The sequence below is a fragment of the Impatiens glandulifera genome, chromosome 3, assembly GCF_907164915.1.
Source record: "Impatiens glandulifera chromosome 3, dImpGla2.1, whole genome shotgun sequence".
Lineage (NCBI taxonomy): Eukaryota > Viridiplantae > Streptophyta > Magnoliopsida > Ericales > Balsaminaceae > Impatiens > Impatiens glandulifera.
Window position 1 is genome coordinate 22,230,081 of NC_061864.1, and position 14,142 is coordinate 22,244,222.

Below are 14,142 nucleotides of genomic sequence, written 5' to 3' on the forward strand. Positions count from 1 at the left end.
CTACCTCTTATAAATAGTTATAATAATGTAAGAGAAATCAAATTCTAAATAAAAAAATATCATTCTTAACTGTAGTGAGATTAATGTGACAATTTTGATTTTTCTCAACATATAACTTTAGTTTCCATGTCATTCAACAAATTAACTAAGGAAATGTAAATGTTTTGTTATCATACTTAGTTCTAACAAATTCTTTTCTATTTGGTCAAAAATAAAAACTAATAGTGTTTATTAGAAAATGTTGATTAATTTTTTTTTATAACTTAATCAAAATGTTTATCAAAAACTCACTTTTTAATACAATTTTTGCTAATATGCAATAACACAATTTCACCAACTACCTCTTATAAATAAATAACCATATAAGAGAAATCAAATTCTAAATAAAAAAATATCATTCTTATTTATCGTAAGATTAATATGATAATTTTGATTTTTCTTAACATATAACTTTAATTTACATGTCTTCCAACAAATTAACTAAGGAAATATAAATGCTTTGTTATCATACTTAGTTGTAACACATTCTTTTCTATTTGGTCAAAAATCAAAACTAATAGTGCTTATTAGAAAATGTTGATTTTGTTTTTGTAACTTAATCAAAAAGTTTATCAAAAACTAATTTTTTAATCCAATTTTTGTTACTATGCAATAACACAATTCCACCAACTACCTCTTATAAATAATTATAATTATCTAAAAGAAATCAAATTCTAATATCATTCTTATTTATAGTCAGTTTATGTGACAATTTTGATTTTTCTTAACATATAACTTTTATTTACATTTCATCCAACAAATTAACTAAGGAAATATAAATACTTTGTTATCATACTTAGTTGTAACACATTCTTTTCTATTTGGTCAAAAAATCAAAATTAATTGTGTTTATTAGAAAATGTTGATTTTTTTATAACTTAATCAAAAAGTTTATCAAAACTCATTTTTAATCCAATTTTTACTATTTAATTTTTCTAGTTCAATTATATTTCTATATCAAAACAAAATAAAACCACTTTCACTTCTTATTTTAACCGTCTTAAAAAATATTCAAACTTATTGTGATGACACCATACTAATTTTCAAATAATCTATATGACTGAGCCTTTCATAGCCATCATTTTATTGTTATTATAATCTTATTACTTGTTTGAACTCTTTAATTTTAAACAATTCACTCTTTCAAAAAAATATTTCTAAAGAATCATCATTGGAGTTCTCTTTTCTCGACCGATTTACAATTAACTTATGTTTTTGATTTTTCTTATATTATTTGACTATTTAGTAAGAAAATATATACAGTAAGAAATCTAAAGTTTTTAAAGTTCTTTCAAGCTCTCTCTAGAAAAAAAATATATCTCTCAAGAATTATTATTGAAGGTCTCTATTTTCTCAACCAATTTATAATCAACTTCTATTTTTGATATTTCCTCTATTATTTATTTGGTTCTTTAATAAGAAAATGTAATAAGAAAGTTAAGGTTTTTTTTTTTTTTCTAGCTTTTCTATCTCTAATTTTTTTTTATATGAAGAGGCATAATTATTGAAAGTTTATCTCTGATTCACTTAATGTTCCTCAGAAATAGTGATTCTTTGTTAGTAAGCGTGGTTGTGCGGTCCGCTCAGACAACCTCAAGTGAGTGTTTAGGGTAAACTGACACAGAATATCATGACAGAGTCATGATAAGTGAAATGGTTGAAATAGGGGTTGAAATTATTTAATTATGATTTTAAACATAAATTATGTATAATTTATGGTTTAAAACAATTAAATAAATACCCCCAAGATATTCAAAAATACCCAAACATAAAATAAATGATCATAATTTTTATTATGTTGTCAAAAATATTTTTTGTGGAATTTTTGGTGAAGAAAAATAAAAAAATGGTCAAAATTCGATTTCAAATAACCCTTTCATTAAAAATATAAACTGATAATCTTATGTAGCCAAAATTATGTTTAATTATTGCAGCAGAATTCTTGGCCATCGGATCAGCTCTGGATTTTCATTCAGCGCCCAAAAAGGCGCCACACAGTCGGTTGTAACCAAGTGAACGCGCGCCTAGGTCCACACCAGAACAACTTACGGGACACTAACCCCGTTAGTCCAAACGCTCTAGTGCTGACGTATCTCCAACGAAACGTAACCACATGTTTCAATTAAACGAAACGAACAGGGCGAACACCGGAGGCCGCGCTCAATGTCAATGATTCTTCCAAAAGGCTTATCCTTTGATAGTCGACTTTATCCCTTCGTTTTTTCACCCATGTGCACGTCTCCTCCTCACCATCATTTCCCCCAGGTCTAGAAGTTAAAACTTACGCTCTACCTAGGCTGCTAAAGACGAAATAGAAATGAAGAAAAACAACTCTGGTAGCCAAATCGAAGTTGAATTCGACTTCGATTGACCGACCTAGCTGAGTATAAATACTCCATATGTGCTAAGCTTCAAATCCATCAAACAATAACCAAATATTACAGTCTAATTTGAAGAATCAAGAATTCTGGCAAAACTGGATTTTTGTAAAATCTTCTCTAGCGATCAAAGCTTCAATTCAGGCTTCTGGAAAGCTTCCTACACATCATTGGAGTGTTCTCCAAACGTTGGTAAGCTTTCAGATCTACTGTAATTTGATTTGTGATTTGAAATTGATTTTTTTCAAGTTTGACCGGGTTGATCATATTTAGAGTTCAATTATGTGATTTCTTTGTTTGAAATCATTCCCTAGATGATTTATAAGTTTTTTGTCGAAAAAGATTGGATGAATTCAACATAAATCAAAATAACCCAAATTTGATTTTGAAATCTGGAAAATTTGAAAATCGTGTTCTTGAGCTTTAATTTTGAATATTTTATTTAAATATCTGCTAAACATGTTAGATTTATTTCCAGATCATTATAACAACATCCCGATCATGTTTGATCCAACTGAAATTTTAAAAAAAATAAGTTTTAATTTCAGTATTAAAAGTGGTTACAGACTTACAGTGCTCGATTGATGTTCTTGTTTTGATTGTGTTCGATTATAATCATCATTTAAAAGCTATTGGAACAAGAATTATGCCATGAGAAGGCCTAAATCAAAATTTCCCAAATTTTACCCTAAAAACGGTTTTGAGAAATTGATCTTTGTAAAGATTGATTGATCATGATTAGAGTTATGGATTAAGATCCTTACAATCATATGAGTTGATTGTAACTTACAAATCATGATTTCATGGTCTGTATCAAAAGATACAAATATACAATTCTTCATACTAAATGAAGAACACTCGATCTCCGACAACCGAGTCTTGTAAGACTCAGACTGAGAACTCTCGGTCCTAATCGAGACCAAGGACCGGTGTTCTCGAGCTAGGACCGAAACCTAGGACCGGTGTTCTTGAGTAGGGACCAAGGAATCTGACCGAGGATTCTAACCTCAGACCGAGAGGTCTAACCTAGGACCGAGACTCTTAGGTCCACGACCGAGGAAGCTAGACCTGGGACTAAGCCTCCCAGACCTAGGACTGAACAACCTGAGTTTAGGACCGAGCCTCCTAAACCCTAAAACCAAGCCTTCCGGTCCCTCGACTAAGCACCCTGAGCCCTAATCCAAACCACATTGGTCTAGACCGAGCCCGTTCGAGCCCAGATCAATCAAAACATATACAAGCCCTAGGACTCCGGTACTAAAACCTGTTTGGTTCCACTTTTCTAAATTCAAAATTATTTTTGTAATTTTGGAATCCCAATCCATTTTCAAACAATCTCGAAAGGTCAGAAAATAATATTTAAATATTTTCGAGATATTTCCTAAACAATATTTTAGCTAAGGCCCCGTTTGTAATTTATTTTTAAATTATAACACTTTTCTGATATTTTTCAGGTATTATACTTATCTTATATCAATGCAATCGCAGATATAACCTTCTAAATAATTTTGTACAATTACTTACGTAATCTAAATCTATCCTTATTTAGGACCCTCGACTACTAATTAAAGAAAATAAATATTATAAATAAATCTTTCAATAGCCAGACTTTTACTTAAGAAATAAAACCGTCCTTTGACGAGCGCAGAGGACATAGTGTGAAAGCCCATCTCGAGCGTAACAAAAAAAATGAACCCCTTATAGAAACTCTAGTATAAAGTACGCTTATACACGTACCTTTTATGATTTTTCTAAAATAATTTGACGACTCTATTTTTAAATAAATAATCTTTGGAATTAATTATGTTTTATTAATTTAAACAGGGTTTTAATTAAATTATTATTTGGTGCCCAAGATTATTAAAATTTGAATAAAATTAATTATTTTTATATGATTAATTTCTAAAGCTCCCATTTACTTTTTAAAATCTTTTAAAATAATGTTTTTTTAAAAAGATGCATAGCACACAAATCCAATGTTGAACGTATTGAACCTCGAGTCACCTCAGGTCTCCCCTATATTGTCACGTGTCGTCCAAACATGTGCTAAGCTATGAGTGGACCACGCCCGGGGTTACAAACGTAACTACTAGAAAGGGAGGATTCTAGAAAGGGGCCAGTCATCGACTAGACTCCGTGTTAACAATCAAAGGAAGAAGATGCCTATAGTTAACACACAACCTATGCAACAAACTAGGCTCAGAGCGGTGCAACCAAATCCTCGTAAGGTTGAGGCTCAGACCTATGAAATAGTGGTAGGCACTAGGAAACCATTTATTTGTGTCGACTAGATGAAGGAAATTCATGTTAGACCTAAATCTTTTAAATTTCAAACATTAGAGGCGCGCCCTGGAGTTGTGGCTATATCAGAAATTAAGAACGAAAAAATAACGATTGAGGTTCATTTGATTCAATTAAAGTTGTTACGTTGACCTCTTCAGACATCGACGTGGAACCGAGGGCGTAATGGAATCTGTAATGAAGTCACAAACAAGACTTCGATGATTGAACCGTGAAGAAACTTATTAGAAAGCGAATAAAGACTTTAGAGAATGAAAACAATCTCGAATGAAATTCTGTCCATTGAATTTACTGAAATAAGAACACTATTACAAACTTATATAAAGTAAAAACAAACCTTAGACATTAAACTAAGAGACGTGAAAAGTCTCATCTACTAGATAAGATCAAGAGACTTGGACAATCAAAAAGGCTCTTGAATAACAAAAAAATACATTAATTATTATTATTACTTTAATTTCTAACAGTATTGAGATCAGACTTAATGAGAGCATCTTTTGATATGGATTTAATTCTCGCGGAAGATATGTTATTCTATGTAAAGAATTTAAAACAACATTTATTATTCAAATTGATAAGCGTATTAAACCTTTAGTCGATGAAGGAATCTGATAACTTATTGATGGTTGGTTAGTTAATATTGAAAACACACATGTTGTTGCGCCCGAACACAACATAATAAAACTTGTAAATATGGAGGGTACATGGATTCAATTATTTAGGATGGTAATAGATATGTGGAATCACGATCTTCTTCGAGGTGTGGTTTCCTTGGCTCCTGCATGTATCGACTCACCACTCCAACTGCATAAGCAATGCCAGACCTTGTTATAGTCAGATAAATTAGACTTCCCACAAAAGCACGATACAGACGAGGATCTGATAGACATGTTCCTTCGTCTCGACTGAGTTTGGGATTTACGTTAAGATGAGTATAACTCTTTTTTCCACCCTTCATACCAAATTTATCTATCAATTTCTTTGCATAGTTGATCTGCGATACAAACAAACCTTTCTCGAAATTTTCGATTTGTAGACCAAGGAAAGTTCCAAGTTCACCAAGCTTCTTCATCTCAAAGTGAAGCGAGAACTCATCTTGTAACCGAGAAACCTCATCATAGTTACTGCCCGTCAAGATTATATCATCCACATATAGAAGTACCACCACCATCTGCCCTTAATGCTTCTTTATAAATAGACTTGAGTCGGATTCTGAAGCTTTGTACCCACAAAATTGAAGATATTATGAATTCTTTCCATACTAAGCACGCGGAGCTTGCTTTAATCCATATAATGACCTCTTAAGTCTACAAACCAACTGATCAACATCCTTCTTTTCAAATCCAGGTGGTTGTTCCATATATATATTGGGCGATCAAGTTCTTCATAGAGAAATGCATTCTTGACGTCCAATTGCCACAACTTCCATCGAGAACTTGCTACTAAGGCCAACACAGTGCGAATTGATGTCATCTTCACAACTAGGCTGAATGTCTCCTCGTAATCTTCTTCATACTTTTGCGAGAATCCTCGAGCGACCAATCTAGCTTTGTATTGATCTATGCTTCCATCAACCTTTTGCTTGATTTGATACATGCACTTACATGTGTCTACTTGAGTATTAGGAGGCTTCAGAACGACGTCCCATGTCTCATTCTTATTGAGAGCATGCATTTCCTCCTCCATTGTTGTCACCCATTCCTTGACATTCTTTTCTTCATTATAAGAAGCGGATTCCTCTTTGTCTATTGCGTTTGCCAAGAAACAAAAGAAGGTTGTTACAAAATTATCATCCCTGACTCGATAGGGCCCTACGATGTGCCTTTTTAGTCGAGATTCCACATTCTGTTGTTGACTAGATTCTTCTCGATGTGGACTTCCTGGTAACCTTTCACTTTTTGCTCCTTCATCGACTAAAGTATCTTGAGCTAAGTTAGGGCTCCCTTTGTCACTATTATCACTACTACGGGAGCTTCCCGTAGACGTGGGAATGGAAAGATTAGTCTGAACAGTTTCCTCAACATCCTTCATGTAGTACAAAGAAATTTCGTCAAAAACAACATCTCTCGATATAGTGCATTTATAGGTTGATGGATCCAGACACCGCCACTCTTTCCTTCTCTAGTCATAGCTGACGAACACATATTTGACTATATTTGCATCCAATTTGCTCCTTCTCGAGTCTGGAATATGGACATAACTAGTAGATCCAAAAACTCGAAAATGCTTAACACTTGGTTTAAAACCAAAAAGCATCTCGAATGGAGATTTGAACTCATTTAGGCTTAGAGGAACTCGATTGATGACATGGGAAACACAACTCATGCCTTCTGCCCATAACTGCTTTGGTATATTCTCCATATGTAGCCACGACTTACAAGTCTCTGTAAGGTGTCGAATCTTCCTTTCAGCTATCCCATTCTATCGCGGGGTCTCAAGGCAGGAGAGTTCTTTTTTTATGTCATTTTGCCTACAAAACAATTCAAACTCTTTTGAACAAAATTCTCCACCATTGTCTGTCCACAATACTCGAATTCTCCTTTCTTGTTCTCCTTCTACCTTCTCCTTGAACTCGAGAAATTTAGAGAATACTTTGGACTTCTCTTTCACGAAGTACACCAAGTGAACAATGACAAATCATACACAAACAATAATATATATTTACTTCCCGAGTATGAGGTAGTTTGAGTTGGTTCCATGAAGTCACTATGAACTCGATCCAAAAGACCCTTACTTCTTGACATAAAGTTGTCGAATGAAAGTCGATGAGCCTTCCCATATTGACATCCTTCACACACACTTCCATCCTCAATTCTCAGATCTTTAGGTAGACCTTCAACAAGTTTCTTTCAAGACATAACATTGAGCTTAGTCATATTGACATGCCCAAGCCTTGCATGACATAGAAATGAGGTTCTTTTGTCGTTCACCTTTTTGATGTACGAATTTGATGCTGAAAGGATAAAGAGATCATTTACTCGAGTTCCAATGTGAACCACATCCGCCTTGATTTCTTTCACGTTCCTTAAAAACCTCACATCATTTGGACCGAATAACACAAGATTTCCGACGTCTACAATATTTGCAACCGAAAAAAGATTTTTTCGGATTCCTAGAACATGGTAGACGTTCTTCAAAGTAATAGATTCTCCTTTGTCGCTATCAATGACAACCGATCCTTTTTAACTTTGTGAACCGAGTTATCTACCGTGACAATGCCACTGCCCCCATTATGAACTTAACTCGACGAGAACACAGAATCATCTTCAGTAACGTGATGTCCGCACCCTGAATTGACGATCCACCTTTGATCGATATCATGTTTACCATTAGACGACTATGTTTGCTTTTACTTCGAAGTCATCACATCAACATGAAAAGCCTTGTCCTAGTCCTCCTTAACACACTAGTTAGACTTTTCTCCAAGATTTGAACTAGCAAAATTTCCATCCAAATTTACTCGACAATCTCTCTTGAAGTGTCCAGTCTTGTCGCACCTGAAACACTTAAGGAGCTTTTTAGGAATATTTGAAGAATCCTAACATGTTTCTTCCTTCTTCGACATTCCCTTTTTCCAGCTTGATTTCTTCACGAACAACGCATTGTTCAACTCCTCCTTTATATTCATTCCAGCCATTTGTGCGGTCAATTACTCTTGAGATGACAAGAGATTCTCAACCAGACCTCTTCTACGTACAAAATATTGTCCCAGTTACTAGTTACAACAAAACTCTTCGTTTTCCACTTCTTAAGAGTCAACACAAATCCGCAATCCTTTTCAACATCAAATATTCTCATCTTTATCCCATTCGTCGTTCCATCAAACAACAATCTTCTCTCTTCTTCTTTCAAAAACGGCAGAATGTGGACTTCAACCTCCTTCTTCTTAATAGTAGTCTCGATGATTGGTCCACGTCGCTCTTGTATAACTTCTTGATAATTCTCCATTTATGTTCCACAATTCTCGGGCCAAGGCTAAATGATAATCTCAGCAGCGGATCATCAATCCCTTTTTCTCCATTCTCCTCCGTCCTACTACTAGATGGTAATGTTGTTGAAACCCCGAGACGAAGATGATGATGATATTCATCTTCTCCTTATGATCATCCCTCGGACTAATAGATGATGATAATGTCAACGATGTAGAAATCCCATCTTTATCTAATTCTTCATCATTTGTTGACGAACGATCGCAACACAAAAGACTAGTTTGCAAATTGACATCACCGGGCTCTTGTGGAAACAAAGGAATGCTTTTCAAAAAACACATCATGCTTCGGTCGCTGGATTGATTATAGGTAAATTCGAGACAAATCCGATTTACTTTGTGGTTGCCAACTCTTTTTTCAAGCATCTGGTGACAAACCTCGTTCTTCTTATTGAAAAGACGATCAAGCATTTCCCAGATCTCACGAGCAGATCCACAACCGATGATATGCTCGAACAGATTGTGGGAGATTTACCTCTTCATCACAAATTATGCCTTCGCGTTGAGTCTCTTCTACTTCTTTAATGCTTCTGCATTTTCAGCAACATCCTTAGGAGCTACATCATCATCGTTTATGACGATGTCCCATAAATCTTCCCCGACCAGTTACGATTCTATACGTGTATTCTATATCCGGTAGTTTGTCTGGTTTAATAACTCTAAACCGAGTTCAACTACACGACCACCACTTTCCATATCGAATAATAATGATACCTTCTTCACCAATGTTACCAAAGCTTTGATACCATGTAATGAAATCACAAACAAGACTTCGATGATCGAACCGTGAATAAACTTATTAGAAAGTGAATAAAGACTTTAGAGAATGAAAACAATATGGAATGAAATTCTGTTTATGAACTTACTTATACATTAAATTAAAAGACGTGAAGAGTCTCATTTACTAGATAAGAACAAGAGACTTGGACAATCTAAGAGGCTCTTGAATAACAAAAAAACACATTAATTATTATTATTATTTTAATTTTTAACAGTATTGGGATTAGACTTAATGAGAGCGTCTTTTGGTATGGATTTAATTCTCGCGGAAGATATGTTGCTTTATGGAAATAATTTAAAACAACATTTATTATTCCAATTGATAAGTATATTAAACCTTTAGTTAATGAAGGAATCTGATGACTCATTGATGGTTGGTTAGTTAATATTGAAAACACACATGTTGTTGCGCCCGAACACAACATAAGAACACTTGTAAATATGGAGGGTACATGGATTCGATTGTTTAGGATGATAATAGATATGTGGAATCACGATCTTCTTAGTTGGGCCGATAATGATCTTGGGGGATTTATTGAACTTAATGAAGAAACTCAATTAGAATGAGAGAACGACTGTACTAGAATTAAGGTGTATCATTATAATCCACATAGTCGTTACTATAAATCTATTTGTGTTGATAACATGACACATGTATATAAAGTAATGATGTGGCTTGAACGTCCTATTGTCGTGTCCCCTTCACTAGGATCCTCTTCATCGTCAAATATGCCTATGTCGGAGGCGTTGACTTCATTTGGACTAACGAGAGAGTCAATGATTACACCAATTTACATCAATCAGATCCGTATAGCTAGCCTTGCTAATGTTGAAAGACTAGTTGTTGAGATGAAAAATTTGGGAGAATTTGATATGACTGGAAGGTGATTGAGCAAGACGAGGATGAATTAAATGAGTCAATAGTTTCTTGTGAGGCTGAGATGAAGAATACGTCTTCACATACATTGGGTTGCAATAATTCCCCAAATGTTAAAAAAATGGAGAGTAGGTAGGTGGTTGTATATCAAGAGGCGAGTTCATCAACTACTCGTCATATTTCAAATTTGTTATCCGAGAAAGAAACGATTGATGAGGTAAAAAATAAATTATGGTCTCTTGTAGAATTTACAATCCAAGCCAATCTTATTAGAACACTTTATCTTGAGATTAATATTATTGAATCACCAATTTTCATTCATGATGTGTCTGATGAGGAATTGGTGGTTTTTGAGCCATATTATGATGTCAACGAGAATATTCAAGTAGAATTCTCGACACAAAATATGACGATGGATGAAAACCAATCCCCTATGAATGAAGTCCTTGAATTAAAAACTGAAGTGTGGCCTAGTATGCACGAGATTCTACTTATCCGATATACTTTTCACCCAAGTTCTCCTTCATCGGAAAACTATCAACATTGTTAGTTGAAAAAGCTAAATGATATACTATAGTGTTATATGCAAGTAGGAAATCGTGTCTCGAAGCCAAGAAATGGTTATTTTGACTAGATTTTATCAATTATTGGAAAGATACTACTTGGAACAATTGTGGGTTAAATGATGGTGTGGAGAGAGGTATCATTAAATCACTAATGGGAACCTTTGGTTGTGGCATTTACTGTTTTAGTGAGACTAAAATTCGAAAGATGGATCAGTGGATCGTTGGGGATCTATGTAATTGGTGGTTGTGTGGTTGAAAGACTTTTGATTCTATAAGGGCGTCGGGTGGAATTCTTGTCGCATGGAATGAAGTCGTGTATGAGAAAATGAATGTTAATTTGGGTAGATTCTTGGTTAACATTCAATTAAAAAATCGGGAGAATAATTTTCGATGAGTAATTTCTATGATCTATGGACCGATTCTTTCATAATTTAACAACAACGTTCTTTAATGAGATGAATAACGTGACTAGTATTTGGGACTTACCAAATTTTGTTACAAGCGATATGAACGAAGTTATATTCCCGTTTGAAAGAAAAGGGGCCAATATGCATAGGAGCCTAATGCGTGAGTTCTTAAAGACAATTGAAGAACTCGAACTTATCGATTTTCCTTTAAAATGTGGTCAATTCACCTTTAGGAGAGGTAATAGAAATGGGGTCACGTTCATTCTTGTATAGACAAATTTCTAAATCAATTTTTTGAGGGTTTTCTAATATATTTCAAAAGAGTATTTCATGGAGTTGTTCAGATCACCGACCGATCTTGATGGAACGTCGAATGATGGAGAAAACATGTCAACCATTTAGATTCAAAAATAAATGGTTGATCAAAGAAGACCTTATACCGCGTGTGCAATCATGGTGGGTGAATTAGACATCAGTTGGTTCTCTGTCGAGAAACCTCTTTGTGAACTTAAGAAATCTACGCAAGATTCTTAAAAGTTGGCTTGTGGGAGATCATAATTTATTTTGTGATAAAATCAATGACTTATGTAATGAAATTAATCTCATTGACATGGATGAGGAGATTCGTGAACTCTCCACTAAGGAGGTTAGTTCTCAGATTCACATTGTTATCAAGTTGCTCGATATGTGTAAGGAGAAAGAAATTGGAGCACGCTAGTGAAGTGTAACTAAATGGTTAAGCGTCGAAAATAGAAACACAAAGTTTTTCTATGGGATCTCTAACGTGCAAACAATAAATAATGTGATTAATTTGATCTCGATCGAAGGAGAATTTCATGATATTGAATCTAAAATATCTACGAGTATTGTCAAATTCCATAAGGGTTTGTTTAAGAAGCTATTTAAGGTCTAATCTAAATTGAATGATATAACTTTTGATTCGATTAGTACAACGCAAAAGATATGTTGGAGGCTCATTTTACTTTGGAGGAGGTTGAGGAGGCCATTAAGGGGTGTGGAAGTGATAAAGCGTCGAGATTAGGATTGCAAATAAGTCAAGCTACTTGCGAGCTGTTCGGTCAAAGCTTGACATGAGTTTGACTTTAACCAAGTTCGAGTCGAGCTCGAGCCGACTCATTTAATATTCGAGTCGAGCTCGAGCTCATATAATACTTACTCGGTGGCTTGTTGAGTTTTTTCAAGCCTGATAATAAATTATATATATTTTTTAAATATTAAAACCTAAAATTTAAAATAAACATTTGAAAATTTAATTTTAGTTTAAGTTTTTTGAGTCGAGTCGAGTTCGAGCTCAAATTTATAAACTCGTTCAAGCTCGAGTTCGAGGCAAGCTAAAAAATATTTAATTGAGTTGAGCTCGAGCTCAAACTGTCTTGAACTCGGCTTGACTCGTTTGCAGACCTAGTCAGAATGCCACATGTTTACATTGTTTTTTTAAGAAGGTATGGTCTTTCCTTAAGACTGAAATTATGGAAGTGATGGATCATTTTTATCGATTTTCATCATTTGATAAAGTTAGAACTCTACTTTAATATGTCTCATTCGTAAAGCTCTAGGGAATATTATTGATGTTAAAAACTTTAGGCCTATTAGTCTTGTTTCGTTTTTCTATAAAATTGTCACAAAATGTTTGGCTAACATGTTGTAGAGGGTGTTAGAGACGGACATATCTAGTAATTAGGTGACGTTTATCAAATGTCATCAAATCTATGATGTCGTATTAATAATCAATGAGTGCATTGACTCAGCTAATTCAAGAGGTGAAAATATGTTTTTTTTATCAAGTTTGACATCGAAAAGCTTATGATCATGTCAATTATGAGTTTTTGTTTGATGTAATGGACAAAATGAGAATGAGTGCGAAATGGATTGACTGTATTAGATTTTGTCTCTCGACGGTTAAGTTTCGATCATTATTAATGGGAGTTCTCAAGGATTTTTGCGAGAGCTCTAGAGGGATCAAACATGGTGATCCACTCTCTTCTTTTTTATTCGTCATTGTTATGGAAGCTCTCTAAAATATGATGGTTTTCACAAAAACTCGGAACTCATCCGTGGAGTGAGTTGTGGGTTAAAAAGATATCATTTTGTCATATCACATTTATTTTTCGGTGATGACACGCTATATATGGTTTAGACTACCTACATGAATTTTAAACACTTTTAGGATATTTTGTGGTTATTTGCCGCATGTTCCGGTCTTTGAGTTAATCTTAATAAGTTAAACATCTTTTTTTTTTTCAGATTTTGTTTAGAATAAAAGAAGGATGCAGTTGATAAATGTGTTGGGTTCAGAATTGGTGGTCTTCCATCAATATATCTTGGTATGCCATTGGGTGCTAAATTACAATTCAAGGTCTTAAGACCCGATTATCACTAAAATAGAATCTAAACTATCGAGATGAAAAAGTAAACTAATCTTAAAAGGGGTTTGGTTAATCCTCATTAAAAATGTGTTTTCATCTTTGCCCACATATTATATGATGTCTTTATTTATTCTCCTCAAGAATGTGGCGGTAAAAATGGAGTGAATAATGTGTAAATTTCTATGAAGTTTTTTTTAACTCATCGTTTTGTCATATTGTTAGTTGAGATAAAGTTAAATATTTTAGAGATCAATGAAGTCTGAATATTTAAGATCATATTTCATTTAATAAGACTTTTCTATCAAATAGTGTAATAGATTTGCAATGGAGCTGGATAGTCTTTAGGCATCGATAATTAGATGTAAGTATGGTCATGATTGGTTCACCAAAATATCTAATTATCCAGTGGGGTGTAGCAT

The 14,142-nt window shown here is 34.1% G+C and overlaps 1 protein-coding gene across 1 annotated transcript; it reads right to left on the reverse strand.

The window, feature by feature from the left end:
* Positions 1-5,436: 5,436 nt before the first annotated feature.
* Positions 5,437-5,889, reverse strand: LOC124929995 (uncharacterized mitochondrial protein AtMg00810-like). Its single transcript, XM_047470367.1, has one exon. It carries the CDS (start codon positions 5,887-5,889, stop codon positions 5,437-5,439), a length of 453 nt encoding a protein of 150 aa, XP_047326323.1.
* Positions 5,890-14,142: the final 8,253 nt, after the last annotated feature.